Source organism: Lonchura striata, chromosome Z (assembly GCF_050655825.1).
Source record: "Lonchura striata isolate lonStrDom1 chromosome Z, ASM5065582v1, whole genome shotgun sequence".
NCBI classification, from domain to species: domain Eukaryota; kingdom Metazoa; phylum Chordata; class Aves; order Passeriformes; family Estrildidae; genus Lonchura; species Lonchura striata.
This window is the reverse complement of record NC_140740.1, coordinates 81,472,188-81,488,854: the sequence shown is the minus strand read 5'-3', so window position 1 is coordinate 81,488,854 and position 16,667 is coordinate 81,472,188. Positions and strand designations below refer to the sequence as shown.

Sequence of the window (16,667 nt, the reverse complement as noted above, 5' to 3'; positions counted from 1 at the left end):
ATTTGCACTGTTTTTTTTCAAATTCCTCACATTTTGTGTCATATTTATGAATCAAATGCAATTGTTGCTCTTCCAACTCTAAGTACGAACTTAAGCTTTCAAAGATACATACTTCTCAACTATGATTTAAGATTTAGAAAGTGTCTTTGAAGGAACTGATACAGATTGTTACTAAAACTCTTCAGGATAAGTTTTATCAAGAAATATGATGTAAAAGAGTGCAATCCCATGCATGTAAAAGACTGACAAATCCCATTAAAAGCAAGCCATCACAGACAAATAAACTGATCACCCAATCAGACTTTGATAAATTGTCCTTCTAGAGCTTTCCAAAGTTATTTGTACTCTTTGTATATATCTGTAAATGAATATAAATAGACTCAAACAGAAAACAGAGAAAGAACATACGTATGTCTTGGGATTTTCAAGATACTATGCTGACAGCCATTTCCCACAAGAGTGATTTGCTCTTTGAGTCATACTGCATTCACCAGGACTCTCATCATTCTCCTAAAATCAAATCAATCCATTAAAATAAAATGTTCACATAATATGCTAATAACATGCTAAAGGAAAACTGTCCTGATTTCTGATCATATCTTTAAAATAATGACAATTTCTTCAATATCTTAATTCTGACAAAGTTTGTAGTTGATACTGTCTGAAGTCAATACCTGGAAAGTAAGAGACATGAGTTTTGTTTGATATCACAATTTCTACATTGAGACTGGCCTGCCCATGCTATGAAATAAGGAAGCATAACATCTTCCAATGATTACACGCAATTACTGATTGTAATTAAAATGTCTCATTGAGCCAGGTGCAGAGATAACTTATTTATGTATAGCAATAGAAAACTAAGCATACATCACCAAAACATCACCAAAACATCACCAAAACATCACAGAGGATAGGAAATAATTATTCCTCTTGTTTGCTTTATGATCTGTCCAGGATAGGGTTTAGGTTACACAAATCACTGGCTTTGGGGTTCTTTTATTGGTATTGTGGAGATAAGTACTGTTGTCTTGTGCTCTTCTTAGAATCTCAGGGAGTGATGGAAATATCATTTCCATAGCAACCCTATTTGGATGGGGTTTAAATCAAGAATTTTAAAAAATCCCTTAGGCTACACAGAGGGCAGATGCTACCTTGATAGAAAAATCTGTATTTTTTCTGAAGCAGTAACTTTAAATGTATATGAGCATTTCTGGTTTGAAATATCCAAGAGCGTTACAAAATTTATATTTTCTAGTTGTAAATGTAATATAAAGATGGAGCCACCCTACATGAAGACTTTCAAAAAGTGGAATAATGATGCCTTTATTGTAATGTGATGATTAAAGAGAGAAAATGAACATCAGTTGATCAGTAAAGACCAGTTTCAAATTGTAGGCAAAAAGGTTACCAGATAAGGATTTAGCACAGATATTAAAAGGTGCAGAAGTGTATTCTAAAAGAAGCAGAAGTCTCTATTGACTGCATTAGTGTCACTTTTTATTTTCTATTAATACAAGACTTGTTTGTGAAGTCTGTTATCCTTTGGTAACAGTGATTCATCAAGAGTTCAGAAGGTAAAAATATATGAGTTAAATTACTGATGTTAATGGCATTAAATGATCATTGTCTGCTTTGTAATTACTGAATCATAGAATCATTGAGATTTCTAAGGCTGGAAGATATCTCTGCTTCTTAATACATAGGACATATATTAAGTTGGTATAGTCTGATAAAGTACTAATTTCTGCAGTTTATCTTTTGTACAAGATATGAACATAGGTTACAAAGCATAACAATAGTGATTGGATAGTTTTTGAGTCAGAAATTGCAGTTTTCCTGGCAAATGATATATGCATGCAGCATCATTGAATTTATTATTACTATTTTAATAAGTGCCAGAAATTCTGTGGACTTTCTCAACACCAGCTTTTTGAAGCTTCCATTTTATCTTTGAATACAAGTGGTGAATAAAATCTCATTTTCCCTATTACTTGCAATATATTTTTCTATTTAAATTGTCGCTGGATAATGAGGGATAGTGAAGTTCCTGCTGGTGGGAACGGTCATGCTGAACCAAGCAAGTCCTGAGAACAGCCCTGGACATTGTGCTGTAATCATCTGCACAGTTCAGCTGGACAGTGATCCCTACAGTAGGTTTGGACTGGACCCTAAAATACTTTCTTAGGCAATGCCTGGTCTAAAATGGAGACAGCAAAGTACGGGTATCTCCAATGAAGGAGGTATCCTTCATTGGAAATGAACCTGCTTTTGCAGTTGTGGACCTGCTCCTTGGCCACTGAAACAGAGAAGCTGCTGCATTTACTAGGGCAGATAAAAAAAAGCTTTGGAGAGGGTTAGGCAAAAATATATATCTGACAGATCCGAAAACAGTGTATTGAACCAAATGTTTATGTTGTGCTTCCTGTGTGCTCGTGGAGAAGTGAATTGTTTTGCATATGCCTTGATTTATTTACCTAAGAGGTGGATTTTTACGTAGTGGTGCAAGGCTGGAGACTGCATCAATCGGACCTCTTTCTCGGAGCATTCGGAGGGCGAGTGGAGCGCGTGGAGCGCTTGTAGCCGGACTTGCAACACTGGAATCAGCAGCCGACAGCGCAAATGCCCTGGGTAAAAATGAGTTCAGGTTTCTGTTCGTCAGAATTTCTGAACAAAATTTACATCCACACAGGACTCCATGAAGATACAGTTGACCATTATCTAAGCAATTAATACTTTATGAATACTGAAAAACACTTAGAAGAATAGGTATTTCAGGTATTTTATTGCATGGCAACACTATTTTTTCATTTTTTTCTGCTTCTGTAAAGACCCTAGATAATATTAATAGAAGAATAAGACTTTCTTCTTAAGCTTAACCTGAAGAAGCAACAGAAACTTAAATTTAAAATTTCTGACTTGCAGATTGTTAGTGTGTAATTCTAGTGTTTAAACTTTTCAGCTAGAGAAGATTGACTTCTGCTTCTCATATGGATAACCAAGGAACTGAAAGTTTGACAAGGAGATCTTTCTACCAGTTTCTCAGACATTTGGATAGATTGTCTGAAAATAGAATTTAGATTCCCTGTCTTGTGAAAATGAAAACATTCTGCCTTTGGGGATAAAGGCTTTTACTTTTCACTTGAAGGAAATTTGTTTCACTATATCTCAGTGAGCAGTTAAAAGGTGTTTTCCTTTTAATTACTCAGTACCAATTTGGGTTTCTTTTGTCATATATACACCAAGTAAAAAAGAAAAGAAAATATAGGCATAGGAGTGGGAACAGAGTGGAGTAATGACAAGTATAGGGAAAACTAATCCAGAGTGGATAAGACTCGAGTGAATGGTTTTAAAAAAATATTACAAGGCAGGAAATGATGAATTATAGAAGACTATTTAGCAGTTGCTGCTGTAAAATAGGCAGAGGTTTTTGAAAATATATATTTGCATAAAGAATTTTGAGGAAAAGTTGTATATGGCTATAAAAAACATGGGGATTTAACAGAAATTTTGATATGCAGAATTCTTTCATAATTCATGCCATCTAAACACTACTTTCAGCTGTATACCTTAAAGCTATTTCTAGAATTTATGCATGTCTTAATTTCATGCTCATTGATTCATTTTTCCAGGCAAGGTTCCAAATAATGAGCTCCAGTTTCTGCAGTTCTCTCTTGTTTTGCATTTGTTCATTAGCACCTGCAAGCACAAATGGAGCGACCAAAGAGAAACAAAGCATTTGTCTAAATCCTGTAATACCCCACTTCTAGAAAAAGGAGAGGTAGAAAATCTGCAGTGTTGCTGCCTTTCAGGAAACCCTTTGGCTCAGCCCAGATAGAGAAAAATCTCAATTATATCAAAACTGCACCTGAATCTCTCCTGGCTGAACTCCTACCAGTCCTAGTGCTTTCCTGGGACTAAGTGTAAATTATGGCTTAGCACCCATCACTCCTTATATTTAATGTAACCAGTACAAAGAGAAGGCAAACAAGTTTTGTTCTGTGACTTAATTTTTCATGGGCGATTTCTGAATGCTAAGTATCAACAGAAAAGCCTGCTATTTTAAATTTGTGTCTACCATATGTAAATTATACTGTAAGTTTGACAAAATATTGCCAACAGTAAAGGGTTGTATTTATGCCATCTTTTCTAGTTCAGGCCTTGAAGGACAGTGTCATGGGCCCACAATGCAGTATAGGGTATGTGAAAATCCTTCTTGTCCTGCTGGTGTGCCTGCCTTTAGGGACTGGCAGTGCCAAGCTTTCAGTGTCAGATCTTCATATCAGAAGCATGTGCACCAGTGGCAAGCTGTCATTGATGATGGTAAGTATAAAGCATCTCCCTTGTTCTCATAATCTGTATATATGGCTTATAGCTTGTTGATATTGTTGTTAATCAAGAAAGATAGTAGTTAGAACTAAAACAAACAAACCTCAAACCCTATATTTCTGGTAAGTTATTCTAATTTCATAGATAAGATATGGTCTAACATATTTTGTCTTTTATTCCTATTGAATTTGTCCTTAATAGGTAATAACTACATTTGAATGAAAATCCGGTCAGCTTTTCCCTTTTTAATCAGAATTGTAGTATGAAGTGACTCAGAAATACAGCTTTCTGGAGTAATGATGCACCATTAAACATGCCTGTAGCAGTTATATTTTTTACCTACAAAGCCAAAGAGACAATGCAGATGTTGTGAGTCTTTGTTTTTGATGAAGGATAACACTTCTAGCTTAAAATTGGATGTATTTCACATATCAGTGTTTGATTTGGCAGTAGATAATGTATGCTCTGAACTTAGGTAAGATTTCTATAAATCCTAATACCTATGGCATACAAGGTCCTGGCATATTGTATGCATTCTACCATGCAAAAAAGTTGCTTACATACTATACCATTAGGAAATGGTCAAGTGGGAGTATAGTAAGACCAGACTTACATTATCTGCAACAATAATGTAAAGCATCAGTGACTAGAAGACAAATTCCTTGCTAGAAAAGTGAACAGTAATTTCCACCCCACTGAATTTTCTGTAAATACTTGTGGTTCAATTTATTGAAATTAGAAGCAAACAAAGAAAAAAAGTACAACAAAAACACATCAATTATGAAAACAGTTGACTTGAGAACTTCACAGAGTCATAGTAAGCATAGTAATAAAGAAAACCTGAGAATGACACAGGAGTACTGTAAGCATGTGTTACCGAATTTTAAGGAGTTCGTTACTGTAAATTGTTTTTACTCTTGAAACAATTTATCAGAAAACATTAGAAAGTATTGAAGACTGGTTTTGCTATCAACGCATTATAATATATGCCTAACTTAAGAAGGTGATATTCTTTTCTTCTAAGCCTTTTCTCAAGGTGCCAAAGGAAAACTTTTGGTGCTATTTTCATGAGGCTTGTGTGTTAACTCATTTAATTGTAAAAAGAATTCTCTCCAACTGTTACAAATGTACTTACCAAGTACATTAGTTTTGGATTGTTCTACTAATTTCATTTTAACACAGGAATGTAACATTTATATCCTAAAGGATTTAAATGTTTAAATTTGGCTTTGAATAATATTTCATTCAAATGAAAAAATCTTGACCATCTCCAGTGCCATGTTAATGAGTACAGATCTAATTTTGTTCTGAGTGATCCTCTTATCTTGAGATGTCCCTTAGGAAAAACAAAAGTGGATCAGCCAGAGAATGCCAGTATCCCAGTATACATTATTCTCAAATCCTTAATTTTTGCTCTCTTACTTAACACTAACTGTGCACCATGTCCAAAACAGTTGCTGTATGTGATCTCCTGTAGTCTGTTGAAATTTTCTGGTATTGTTTAGTTGCTGTCTCTTTGAGTTCAGTGCTTTTAAAATAATGTTTAGGTCATCAATCTTGTATTCTTTAAAAAATAATCATACCTGCCTGAAGCCCCCAGGGAACTTTGAGGTTACTGTTTAAGGAGGATAACTGGAATGCAGAGGGCACAAACTCAGGCTGCTTTTTAGCTGGAGATGGCTTGTGTCTGACTAGCTTCACATGCTGGCAGAAGAGATCACATCTGTTTGTACCAGTCCTCTAGTGATACCCTGAGGCTCTGTCAATTTTAGTAATTTAAATGTGCCCAAACCACTTTGTGTTGTGTAAGTCAGCTGGCACAAAACTCCTCTGTCTGTACTTTTCTGCTACTTTGCATGCTAAAGCTGCTTTTTTGAAAAAGTCCTTTGCAGATGGCAATTTCCAGTCTAGACTGAGCTGGTGCTAGTTAGCAAATGCAAAAAAATGTGGCATAGACTGTTTTACAGTTCAGCTGTATAGACAGTAGAATTCCAGTGCCCCTGAATGTTTCCTGGAACTGTTTAATTTACTTATAAAAATGCAATCCAGGAATCTAGAAGTCAGTATGAAGTCAGAGTGGCATAGATTGTGTCCAAGTGAAATCAGTTTCTGGTTCAGGATTGATTTTTTATTCATTTAAAAATCTACAACAGATTTAGGAACAAGTTCTGAGTCAGTGCATTTGCTAACAAAGATATGAAAAAATACTATCATTCTGTACATAGTTGACCACTGAGAAGAGACTTAGTTTTTTTTATTTGCTGTTATTTTCACAGTGGTGAAATGAACTTCATTGTTTATGATGTGGCCATTAGGAATACATTGATACATAGGATATAACTACATTTTTATGCTCTTTCATAATCAGAAATTATTTACAGAATGTTTTAGAAATTTATTGGAAAATTGCTTGAACTTTGTAAAAATGTTAGGAATGATATTTCCAGGGTTTTTATGTGAGTTTTTTTTGTTTGGTTTTTTTGTGGGTTTTTTTTTGTTTGCTTTTGTTTTTTGTTGGGGGGGTTTGTTGTTGTTTTTTTAATGTGAACTTTGTAAATTCACATGTTTTTCTTCCCAGGGTGTATCAGTTGTTTCATTTTTTTTCTCCATGACCTGCACAGTTAGGAAGTCTGGAAAGTGTTAAGTTTCTGTTTAAACCAGTATTTATAATCTGCCAGAAATACAGGAGAATGAAATTATAGATTACAACCAAAATATTCCAACAGCTGTAATGTGTATATTCTTAATTGCAACAATGAGCATGACATGCGTACTGTGTAGGCCAAGTTTATAGCAACAGCATGCTCGAGGATGAAAAAAGTTTTTCGAACAGCTAAGAAATGGATCCAAATCTTTTTTGTTTTCCCTGTATCTAAAATAACTTCTTACGCTAATGTGGCTGCATGCTACACAAAAGCATCAGTTTTAACAAGAGTGTTGATGATAATTCTGCATTTCTATAGTTCCCTTTTCCCAGTAATGTACATTTTTCTGTCCACTGCTGCTACAGAAAAGCCGTGTGCTTTATTCTGTTCACCGGCTGGGAAGGATCAACCTGTTCTTCTGACAGAAAAGGTGATGGATGGGACGTCCTGTGGCCAGCATGGGCTAGATGTCTGTGCAGATGGTAGATGCCAGGTATGAGTTACTTGTTTTGAACATAGATATACAGGTACACACCAAGAATACATGTATGTTAAGACTTTAGAATGTTTTTATTTCATATCAGGCCCAAATATATTAACTTTATTGCTGTTGTCAAACTACCCCTGATATTAATTCATAGAAATGTGTCTGACAGTAATGTGGAGATGCTTGAGTAAACTTGTGTTTAACTGAATACTTTTTAGCAAAAAATGGGTATAATCTATATTTACATTTTCTAGAGCTGCTTATGTCCTATTCAGAAAAAGTCCTTAGGCTGACATTAATGGCACTTTGCCATTGTGGCATAGCAAAGAACTGTCCTTATTTTGAGGTGAAAGCAGGAGAGGCACATTGTGTTCTCTTAGTGGGAAGACCTGTGGGGTGTGTGTTGCACAGTGGGTTTGATGTGCCACAGGTCCCACCAGGAGATGAGACTGCAGCTGTGTTTCTCTTGGAGAGCAGCTGGTAGGCTTAGCCAACCACATAGGAAGAATGAATGCAGAATTTTACATTAAGTCACAGAGGAGTTTTCTATGGGACAGGTCTCTGCCATGAGCTAGTGCAATCCTCATTCTCCGCAGGGCTGGGTCACGCTGGCTAGGCATCTTGAGGAAGGGTGAAATATCTGATACTAAAAGCAACTTTATGAAAAACATGTCCAGTGTCTCAATAGCTTTTATTTTCTTCTCCCACAGAAATTTGGCTGTGATGGCATATTAGGATCTCTGGCTCGTGAAGATCATTGTGGTATATGCAATGGTAATGGAAAGTCATGCAAAGTTATTAAAGGTGATTTTAACCATACCAGAGGAGCAGGTAATATCTGTTTATTTATCTCAAATACTAAAGAAAAAAGTGGCTTTTTGATTACTTGGAGCATTGGGGAATTTAAAAAGCTATATGCAGATCCTCATAAGAACTTTAGATCTAGCTTTTTAAAGATGATAAGACATTGAGGGTAAGAATGGAGAAGTATTTTCAAATTCATTGCACAGTTATTTCACATTATTTCAATCGCAAAATGAAGAAAATATCTTAGATTCTATTTCATAGGAGAGACCGATGAGAAATTAGGTTTATATTTTTAGCAAATAAAGTGTTGTAAGTTCTTTTAGTGTTTAGCTTCATTTAGTGTTCTTCAAAATAAATATCCAAATTATGATTTTTTATCTAGAGTAATGCTGCCAAACTAAGCCAGGCAATGAAAAATCATAATGCCAAATGCATGAAGAAGTCTAATACCTCTTTATTAATTATTATTTTATTCTAATAACAACATATCATAACAAGCCAATCAATTTTCTAATGCAAAATAAACATCAGGTATCCAAATGATGCTGTGATCTGTCCTGTGAATGGGAATAGCTTACTGTCTCCTGCACAATAATTTTGACAGAGCAGAGAATTGAAATCCTAATAATGTGCATCTTCCACCATGTATACAAGTCTTGTAGTTGAAACAGCATTTTACCAATTATCAGCATTTGCTTGCCCATTACACTTTCAGTTTCCTGAGTAGAAAATGTGTAGAATTTAGAGATGGCAAGTAAATCACACCAAAAATACTTTAATTAGAAGCAGACAGCATATTTTTGAAAAATAAAGGACTTCTATGGATTTTAGACTGAAGTATAGTACTTTAGGCAAGAGAGAGTTAGTCTTCAAATGTTTATGGCTGACCCTCTCAAGCAGAATGTAAGGCAAATCAAGGATCCCCAACCCCAGATGAGTCTGGAGGACTACAAGATATAAAAATCAGCAAAGAAGGTTCCTGCTAATAAAATCATATTATGTCAGCTCTCTTCAATTGCTAAAGTGAATATCCACACACTTTCAAGCTTTTTTGGGGGGCTGTGTCAGCCCTTAATATTGTGGCATTGCCATCTTAACACTTGTGTAAGTTGTTTTGCTTCTCAAAAAGCTGCAAACAAAATTTAAAAAGCATTATTAACTCTTACAGAAATGAAAAATGCTGCTTTAATTTTCACGTTTCAGGATTATTAAAAAATAATCTAAGTATTATTAAAAAGTAATCTAAGTATTATAATAATGCTAAGTATTTTGTTGTAGAATATCACATTGCTACACATAATAATAGATTAGTCTATTTTTTCCCTTTGGGAAGTTTACCTGGATAATCTAGAATACAGGGTTTATTATTAATCATGTTCCTGCCTGTATGGTGGTTTCCACCTTTGTTACCTTTTCACTGTGTTTTACTTAAAGCAAATTGTTCAGCATCCTCGCTTAGTCCTACTCTATCAAGATAAAATCTCAGTTTGAAGGAAATATGTAGATTTCAAAACCAAAGCCTATCATAACAGGGTTTGAGTGTGTTAAATCAAGAAGGAGAGGAGCAAAAGATACATAAAACAAGCTAAAAGTGAGAGGATGCTTAGATTTTAGTGTCATACCATTTGACTTTACATGCTGAGTGAAGTCGGAATTATTTTACAGTCATCTAGTGGTCATGATGACACTGAACTACTTAGCCAGAAATAACTTCACCTGCTCCAGCCCCCATCTCCAATCCCCTCTATTTATTGTTATGTTTTACTGTGCCATACTCTTTTAATTATGTAGCATTGTATATCTATTATGTATAATGCACAATTCCATATCTTTTCTTCAGTTTTGCAAGAATCTTCAAAATTGCTATATAAATTATTTCTTGCTATGCTTAAAAAGCAAAATAGGGGAGAACAAATGAGAAAGCATACAAGATGTAGTTTTCTATGCTTTTCTGGTTTTCTACTTAACTTGGGACATCTGGTCTCATGTTTAGGTTATGTGGAAGCTTTGGTGATACCTGCAGGAGCAAGGAGAATCAAAGTTGTGGAAGAAAAACCAGCTCACAGTTATTTAGGTAAATATTATATGTGTTTTAGTGTTAATGTCCTGATCTGCTCAACATTGAAAAGTACAAGTTAAATATGCCTTTGTAATTGAAAAAAGCTCTGAGTAGAAAAATAGATCTGTGAAGGAACTGAACAAATTATTACAGAACTATTTTTCATATAGGTCTTCTTTCGGACTTTTGTCTCATGATTTTTAGAGAATATTACAAACCCTGTATTTAGATTATGTAAAAAAATGTCTGTGTATACTTGCACATTTTCAGTTTTTCATATGGAACGTACATTAAAGCTACTGAAAAAAAAAAGTGCTCAAACATAAAATAATTTGTACTCAGAAAACAAGAAAACACTGGGCATCATGTAGCAGTACACTAACGAAGTCAAATAAGTTCTAAAATTATCCTGAAAAACCAGAAAAGTATTTCTTTGCACTATTTTGAATTGTCTGAATCTTCTAATAGACAAACTTAATCACAGTGATTTTTTTCTTTTAGTTTTTCCATTTAAGTGAAATTGTCTTTCATTGATTTAAAAAAAAAGTTTATCTTTTAATGAAGTCTAAAGAAGTCGTGTAAGAGAATACACTTTGTTATCATTATTGTTACAGGGATTAAGCAAATATATGAAATGTCATAATTGCTATTGTTTTGTGCAGTGCTCAAATTGAAGAGAGAGAGATAGTATAAGAAATACTATTTCTCTCTCTTAACATAGTATAAGAATTGAGACACTGAAAAATTCCCTGGTTTGGTCACTGTTCTTAGTTACATTCATGAGAAATATTTACATTTTAAGAAGTGTTTGAGTATTCTCAGTGCTTCAAGTGAGAGAATGTTGAATATAGTGAATCTTAATTATAATGGTTTAGGTTATCAATGGGTGACTGCTGGTTTCCCTTGAGGCCTGCACCTTCCCAAGAGGATTAGAGATCTGGAATATTTAATTGCTCCCCAAGGAAGTGCAGACATGGATATGTAATAGTGTTAAAGCAATAACTGAAGTTTGTTTTTCTATTGACATATGCGGAGAATAGAAATGCTATTATTTTTTATTTTATTAATAATGTATAAATAAATAAATAAATAAATGCTGGCATTGTGTTTAGTGAAATTTATTCCTTCTTCATAAGTAGCAAATTGATTTAAGCCTTACCCCACAAAAGGCAAAACGCATTAAATTGTTTTTATACCCATGAAATAATGTCAGTCATGATGCTCATTTGTGAAAGTTGCAAATTAGCTCCTAGTTGTTTGTTACTTTAATTTTGTTTTCATTAATTTCACTGGTTTATATCTGAATGAAGATCTGTCAATATTTCTGTGCAATATCTTTTGTTGAGCCTTATACGTTATTTTTTTATTTTTTAAAGCCTTTTTGGGGACCCAGTAACAGGTCTGTTGCCATATCTTGAATTAAAACCCTTGTTGCTGCACCTTTTTTGCTACTAGTGCATGGCATTTAAACTTTCTTCATTTATAGGTTATTTTGAAAGCATCAGAATTTGAATTGCAAAGGAATAGTTTTTGACTAGGCATAGCATAATCAAAATTTTGGGGTGAGACCTTAAGTACTGATTTACAAAGTGGAAGACCAGAACCACAGCACTGCTGCTCCCAACTGAGAAATGGGAGATGCAATAGCTGAATTGTGATTTGTTGTATCTGTCTGGCTGTGTAGCCTCTCACACTCATTAAAATTAGATGGGTGTATAGTCCTGGCACAGTAATCAAAAAACACATTGCACTCATCACCATCATTAAATGTCATCATTGTTATGATGGCTGTTTTATGCTGTACAGAGATACAGATGTAATTAGTCCCCTTGGTTTAGAACTGAAATTGTGGTTGTGGTTAGGCTTTCTCAGTCCAAGATTTCTTTGGTTGCCTTTCCAAGTGTAGGTGTATTTTTCTAATTACCTGAGAGGGTATCTTGTGTTCTGAGTGTTCTTCCTATTTTGGGTTACCTTGTACAGAGCAAACTCCTCTGTCAAAAGTTAAGAAGAATGGGAATATATGTGCAGTGTGGAATAAAACTCGGTGAACTTGCTTACAGAATGGGGAGTGACAGAGTCAAGAACAGAAGCTGCTCTGCCTGAATCCAAGTCCACATTTAAGGCTTGAGGACACACTTTCTGACTTTGTCTAAGACCAGTGACTCTTATGAGGAATCTGAAAGCAGAAGATGCAAGATCTGGCATATTTCTGTGTTCTGAGCTGGGGTTCCAGTTTCCTGCACATGTCTGCAAGCTGTGGCACACACATTCATTTCAAAGACCAGACAGAATGATTTCTGTTGCTCTCTGGGGAGAGGATGCTGCTCCATCTGAGCAGCATGACCCGGCTGGACCTTGGCATGCTTGAGTGTATTTTTTAAATTTCTCCACTGAGAAGAGGATTAGCCCCAACAGTTTGAACACTAAATAGAACTTAATTACCATTAGCAATTGAATACTTAAACTTAAAATACCAGTTTTTAAATCTTGTAGAATCACTGGTGGTTTTTAGTACAAGACTGTTATACAGTGTTAATGGATTTTATAGTCTTAACATCTATTACACAGTGCTACAGTTGTACACATCAGTGGTGTCTTATTCAATTGGATTCCTGCCAGTCCATAGGCCTGGTGCCATTGTTTCCCATAGAAACAAAACATAACAGCATAAATATGAGTAGAAGAGGACATGATTACAGGAGTGACTCACATTAACTTACAACTTTAAAAAGGGAAAATTTGGAAGAAGTGGAGGTTTTCTTACAACAGTCTGATGCCAAACATGCAATTTCAATGAAGTCAAACGTGTAAAACTTCTTGTACAGAAGGTGTCTTCAAGTGTACTTCACATGATTATTCAAAACAAATTGGAACAAGATAAAAAAAAAAAATAAAATTACAAATCCATTTACTATAAAAAATGGATTCCATTTACTATAAAAAATGGATTCCATTTACTATATAAAATGTAAATTTTACTAATGTAGAATTCTTTGTTCTCAATGTATGGAATATCTTACCTGGCTTGATCACATTTTTAAATATAAATTAGATCACCATGAGAAATTATTCAGCGAAAAAGAACAAGCTTTCCCTATTAATTAGAAGCATGCAATTATATGTTGAAACTTTATAAAGTCTTACCAAATTCTAAGGTGCAGGAGAGGCAAGTGCAGTTATTAGAGAGGAGAAAAAATTGAACTAGAATTCTTTTGTTAAAAAAGTTTTAGCTTACTTCCACAAATCTTGAATAGTCTCTTGTGAAAATTGTGTTTCCCATGCTTTTATGGATTATAGAAACTATAATCCATAAAACTCTGGGAACAGAGAATAGTTTCTTTTGCCTTAAAGTAATTCACTGTTCAAATTATTAGTTATGCTAGAGCCTATCAGTCTTCTCAGGCACTAAAATGCCAATGTTAACTTCAAGTAATGTTAAATACACACAATTTTGCCAGGCATTCCTTCCAGAAGGTGTTTCTGAAGCACATACCAACTGAAGTTCATGTAAAGTAGGATCTATAAATATCTTTGCAATCTGAGTTAGGTGAATTTCACCTACTTTTTAAATTTTCCAAACAGGAAGTGAGAGGAGAATAAAATCAGTATTGAACAGGCACCTTTTATATTATGCTTTTTTCATGTGTTTTGCAGCTCTTAGGGATGCTGGAAAACAGTCAATCAATAGTGATTGGAAGATAGAGCATTCTGGAACATTCAATATTGCTGGGACAACAGTCCATTATGTTCGGAGAGGTCTCTGGGAGAAAATATCAGCCAAAGGTCCCACAACATCACCCTTACATTTACTGGTATGATAATTCAGGTTTTTAATTGATTCCTGTGATATAGCATGGTAACTAATATTTTTTTCAGACTCCTCAAGAGAATGAGATCTATGTAAGATATACCTGCTTTTGTGTTCACATATATATCTACAAAAGTGGGAAGGAGGCGGTGAGGAGAGAGAACTGTCAGCCTGCTTGTAAAAAAATTGCATTTAAATCCAAGACAAATCTTTATGTTGTTGGGGCAGGATTGAAGGTCTCAGTATTCCTACAAATGTCATAAAAAGATGATATGCCAAGTAAGGAGAGAAATTCAAATTAATTTCAGGTGGTTTTCTGATATTTCTGTCTGACTACAGCACAGCATCGCCATTCCAGAATTGCAATCACCAAGCACTCTGTGAAAACGTTGAATTTTGATGCATCGCAGTGTAGGAGAGGAAAAGTTAATAGCCACCATAAAAAAAAAAAAAATGGAAGAGATGATAGTGAGGTACTTCACAATTCAAATCCTTTAAATTAAAGGAATTTTCTTAATAAAGCAAATTTTTTTTTTTCCATTGGCTTGATTTGGATACTCTAATTAATTTCTTCTAGCAAATCCATTAGGAGGGCTTAAAGGCAATAGTCATTGCCTTGCAATTTAAATCTGATGGGCTTTTCAAGAAGATCTACTTGCAGCTTGGAGTTTGTCTTCCATAGTGTCTATTTATGTAGGAAAGTTTTCTTTCTTTGTGTCTTGCAGGTGCTGCTCTTCCACGATCAGAGCTATGGTTTACACTATGAATACACAATCCCACTGGATCCTCTCCCTGAAAATCAGAGCTCTAAAGTACCAGAGCCCCTTTTCATGTGGACACATTCTACCTGGGAAGACTGTGATGCTGTATGTGGAGGAGGTAAAACAAAAGAAAAAAGTACTAACACACACACACCCACACCCCCCCACACACACATACACATATATATATAAATGAATATGTATACAATATGCATGTATATACGCAGAGCAATGCGTGTATACCATATGCACCTATATGTATAAACACTGCATGTTTACATATAATTAGAATTCTGATGGTCAGTGTTGTATATTTAATGCTAATATCCTCATTGTGGTTTGTATGTTTCCATACCATGTAGACATATGTCAATTTTATGCTTTCCGATTGCATTAAAAATACTGTGATAGCTCTAGGAAAAGATTCAAACTAAATAGTAGCAAAATATGGTAATGAAGGAACAAAATCTAGACTAAAAAGCAAATTCAGGACACAGTTTCCAAGAAGAAATACAAGTGCAAGAGCTAGAACAAGAATATAAAGTGCATTCCACTCTGTATTTGGAACTACTGAAGATAAATGATCTGTAAGAGACATTTCAAACCACTGAAAAGCTGAATCCCAGTCTCAGATCAAATAAGTACAGTTAGTAACATGAGTTGAGGATGATCCAGAAACATATGGAACAAATATTACAACAGCCGATGCTGATGTGATATTTTTTCTAAGTTTATTAGACATACAAAAGAGATTTTGGAAGAACAAAATATGACTCTGAAAACAAATATTGGAATATGAACAGTATTGATGTAAGGAAAGTATTTCAAACTGCTTTCTAGATGTTATTTATAATGAAACTTACACTTAAAAAACACTTCAGAGAAGGCTTTTTTTAAATAAATGTGGTGTACAGCGATGTGTTCATACCTTGTGCACTTGGTCAGTCTGTAAACACTGTATTGATTTTTGATACCTGTCTTTCATGCTGACAACCTTGACGGTCGTGGTTGCTCTGATCAACAGTTCTGAAAACTGCCATGCACCTTGTGATTGAATAGGAAAGCCTGGAAATGCTTTTCCTTCTCATAACATCAGCATAAAGAACACAGTGTTCTAGCTCCTCTGACTGTGTGAACAATCCTGGTGTCATGAAAGATTGCTGTAGTTTCCATAAACATGCTTTTTGTGGTTTGGTAGGAAAGCTTCTTCCCTAGAAGGGGTTTTGTTCATGGTGCTAGTAGCATCCTCTGATTCTTAATTGTGCATCCCAGTTTACTTGTGAATTCACACTTTTTACAGTTTCCTAAGGTATTTTTAGAATCATTTTAATGCTACTGCAATCTGTCATTATTGCACCAGATATTTCTACATATTTCTATCATCTGCAGAAATCTTAAAATGCAGTATGTCAGTAAATTATTCTACATTAATGCTTAAATAAATATTTAAATGCTTTACTCTAATGTTTATAATTTTTTTCTGTTGTAACTGGTCTTCATTTTATGTTATTGTCTTAAATAGCTGAGTTATTCCTTAGAGTTCCCTAGAAGGTAAATATTCTGAAATACTACTGAAAATTTTTCTTACGTTAGACAAAACTATTCTCACTTTTCTTTTACTTTCTGGTTTAAATATCAAGCAGTAATGAAATCAAAATACTGCAGCTTTTACCCTCTCTATTTATGATTAAAATTTAACATAAATATTTTCATTAATCTGAATAAATAATAACACAATTATCAATAGTTTTGCTTAAATGCTCAAAGCATGTGT

General features: G+C 34.5%; 1 protein-coding gene across 3 annotated transcripts in view; it reads left to right on the top strand.

Moving 5' to 3' along the window:
• The window catches only part of ADAMTS19 (ADAM metallopeptidase with thrombospondin type 1 motif 19), a 126,606-nt gene that overhangs the window by 85,814 nt on the left and 24,125 nt on the right, over positions 1-16,667 (top strand). For all 3 annotated transcript variants that reach the window (XM_031507285.3, XM_085567614.1, XM_085567615.1), the window contains 7 exons: positions 2,498-2,628; positions 4,151-4,320; positions 7,337-7,464; positions 8,169-8,289; positions 10,259-10,339; positions 13,979-14,136; positions 14,858-15,011. In XM_031507285.3, coding sequence (XP_031363145.2) covers positions 2,498-2,628; positions 4,151-4,320; positions 7,337-7,464; positions 8,169-8,289; positions 10,259-10,339; positions 13,979-14,136; positions 14,858-15,011 — 943 coding nt within the window. The remainder of the gene's footprint in view (positions 1-2,497; positions 2,629-4,150; positions 4,321-7,336; positions 7,465-8,168; positions 8,290-10,258; positions 10,340-13,978; positions 14,137-14,857; positions 15,012-16,667) is intronic.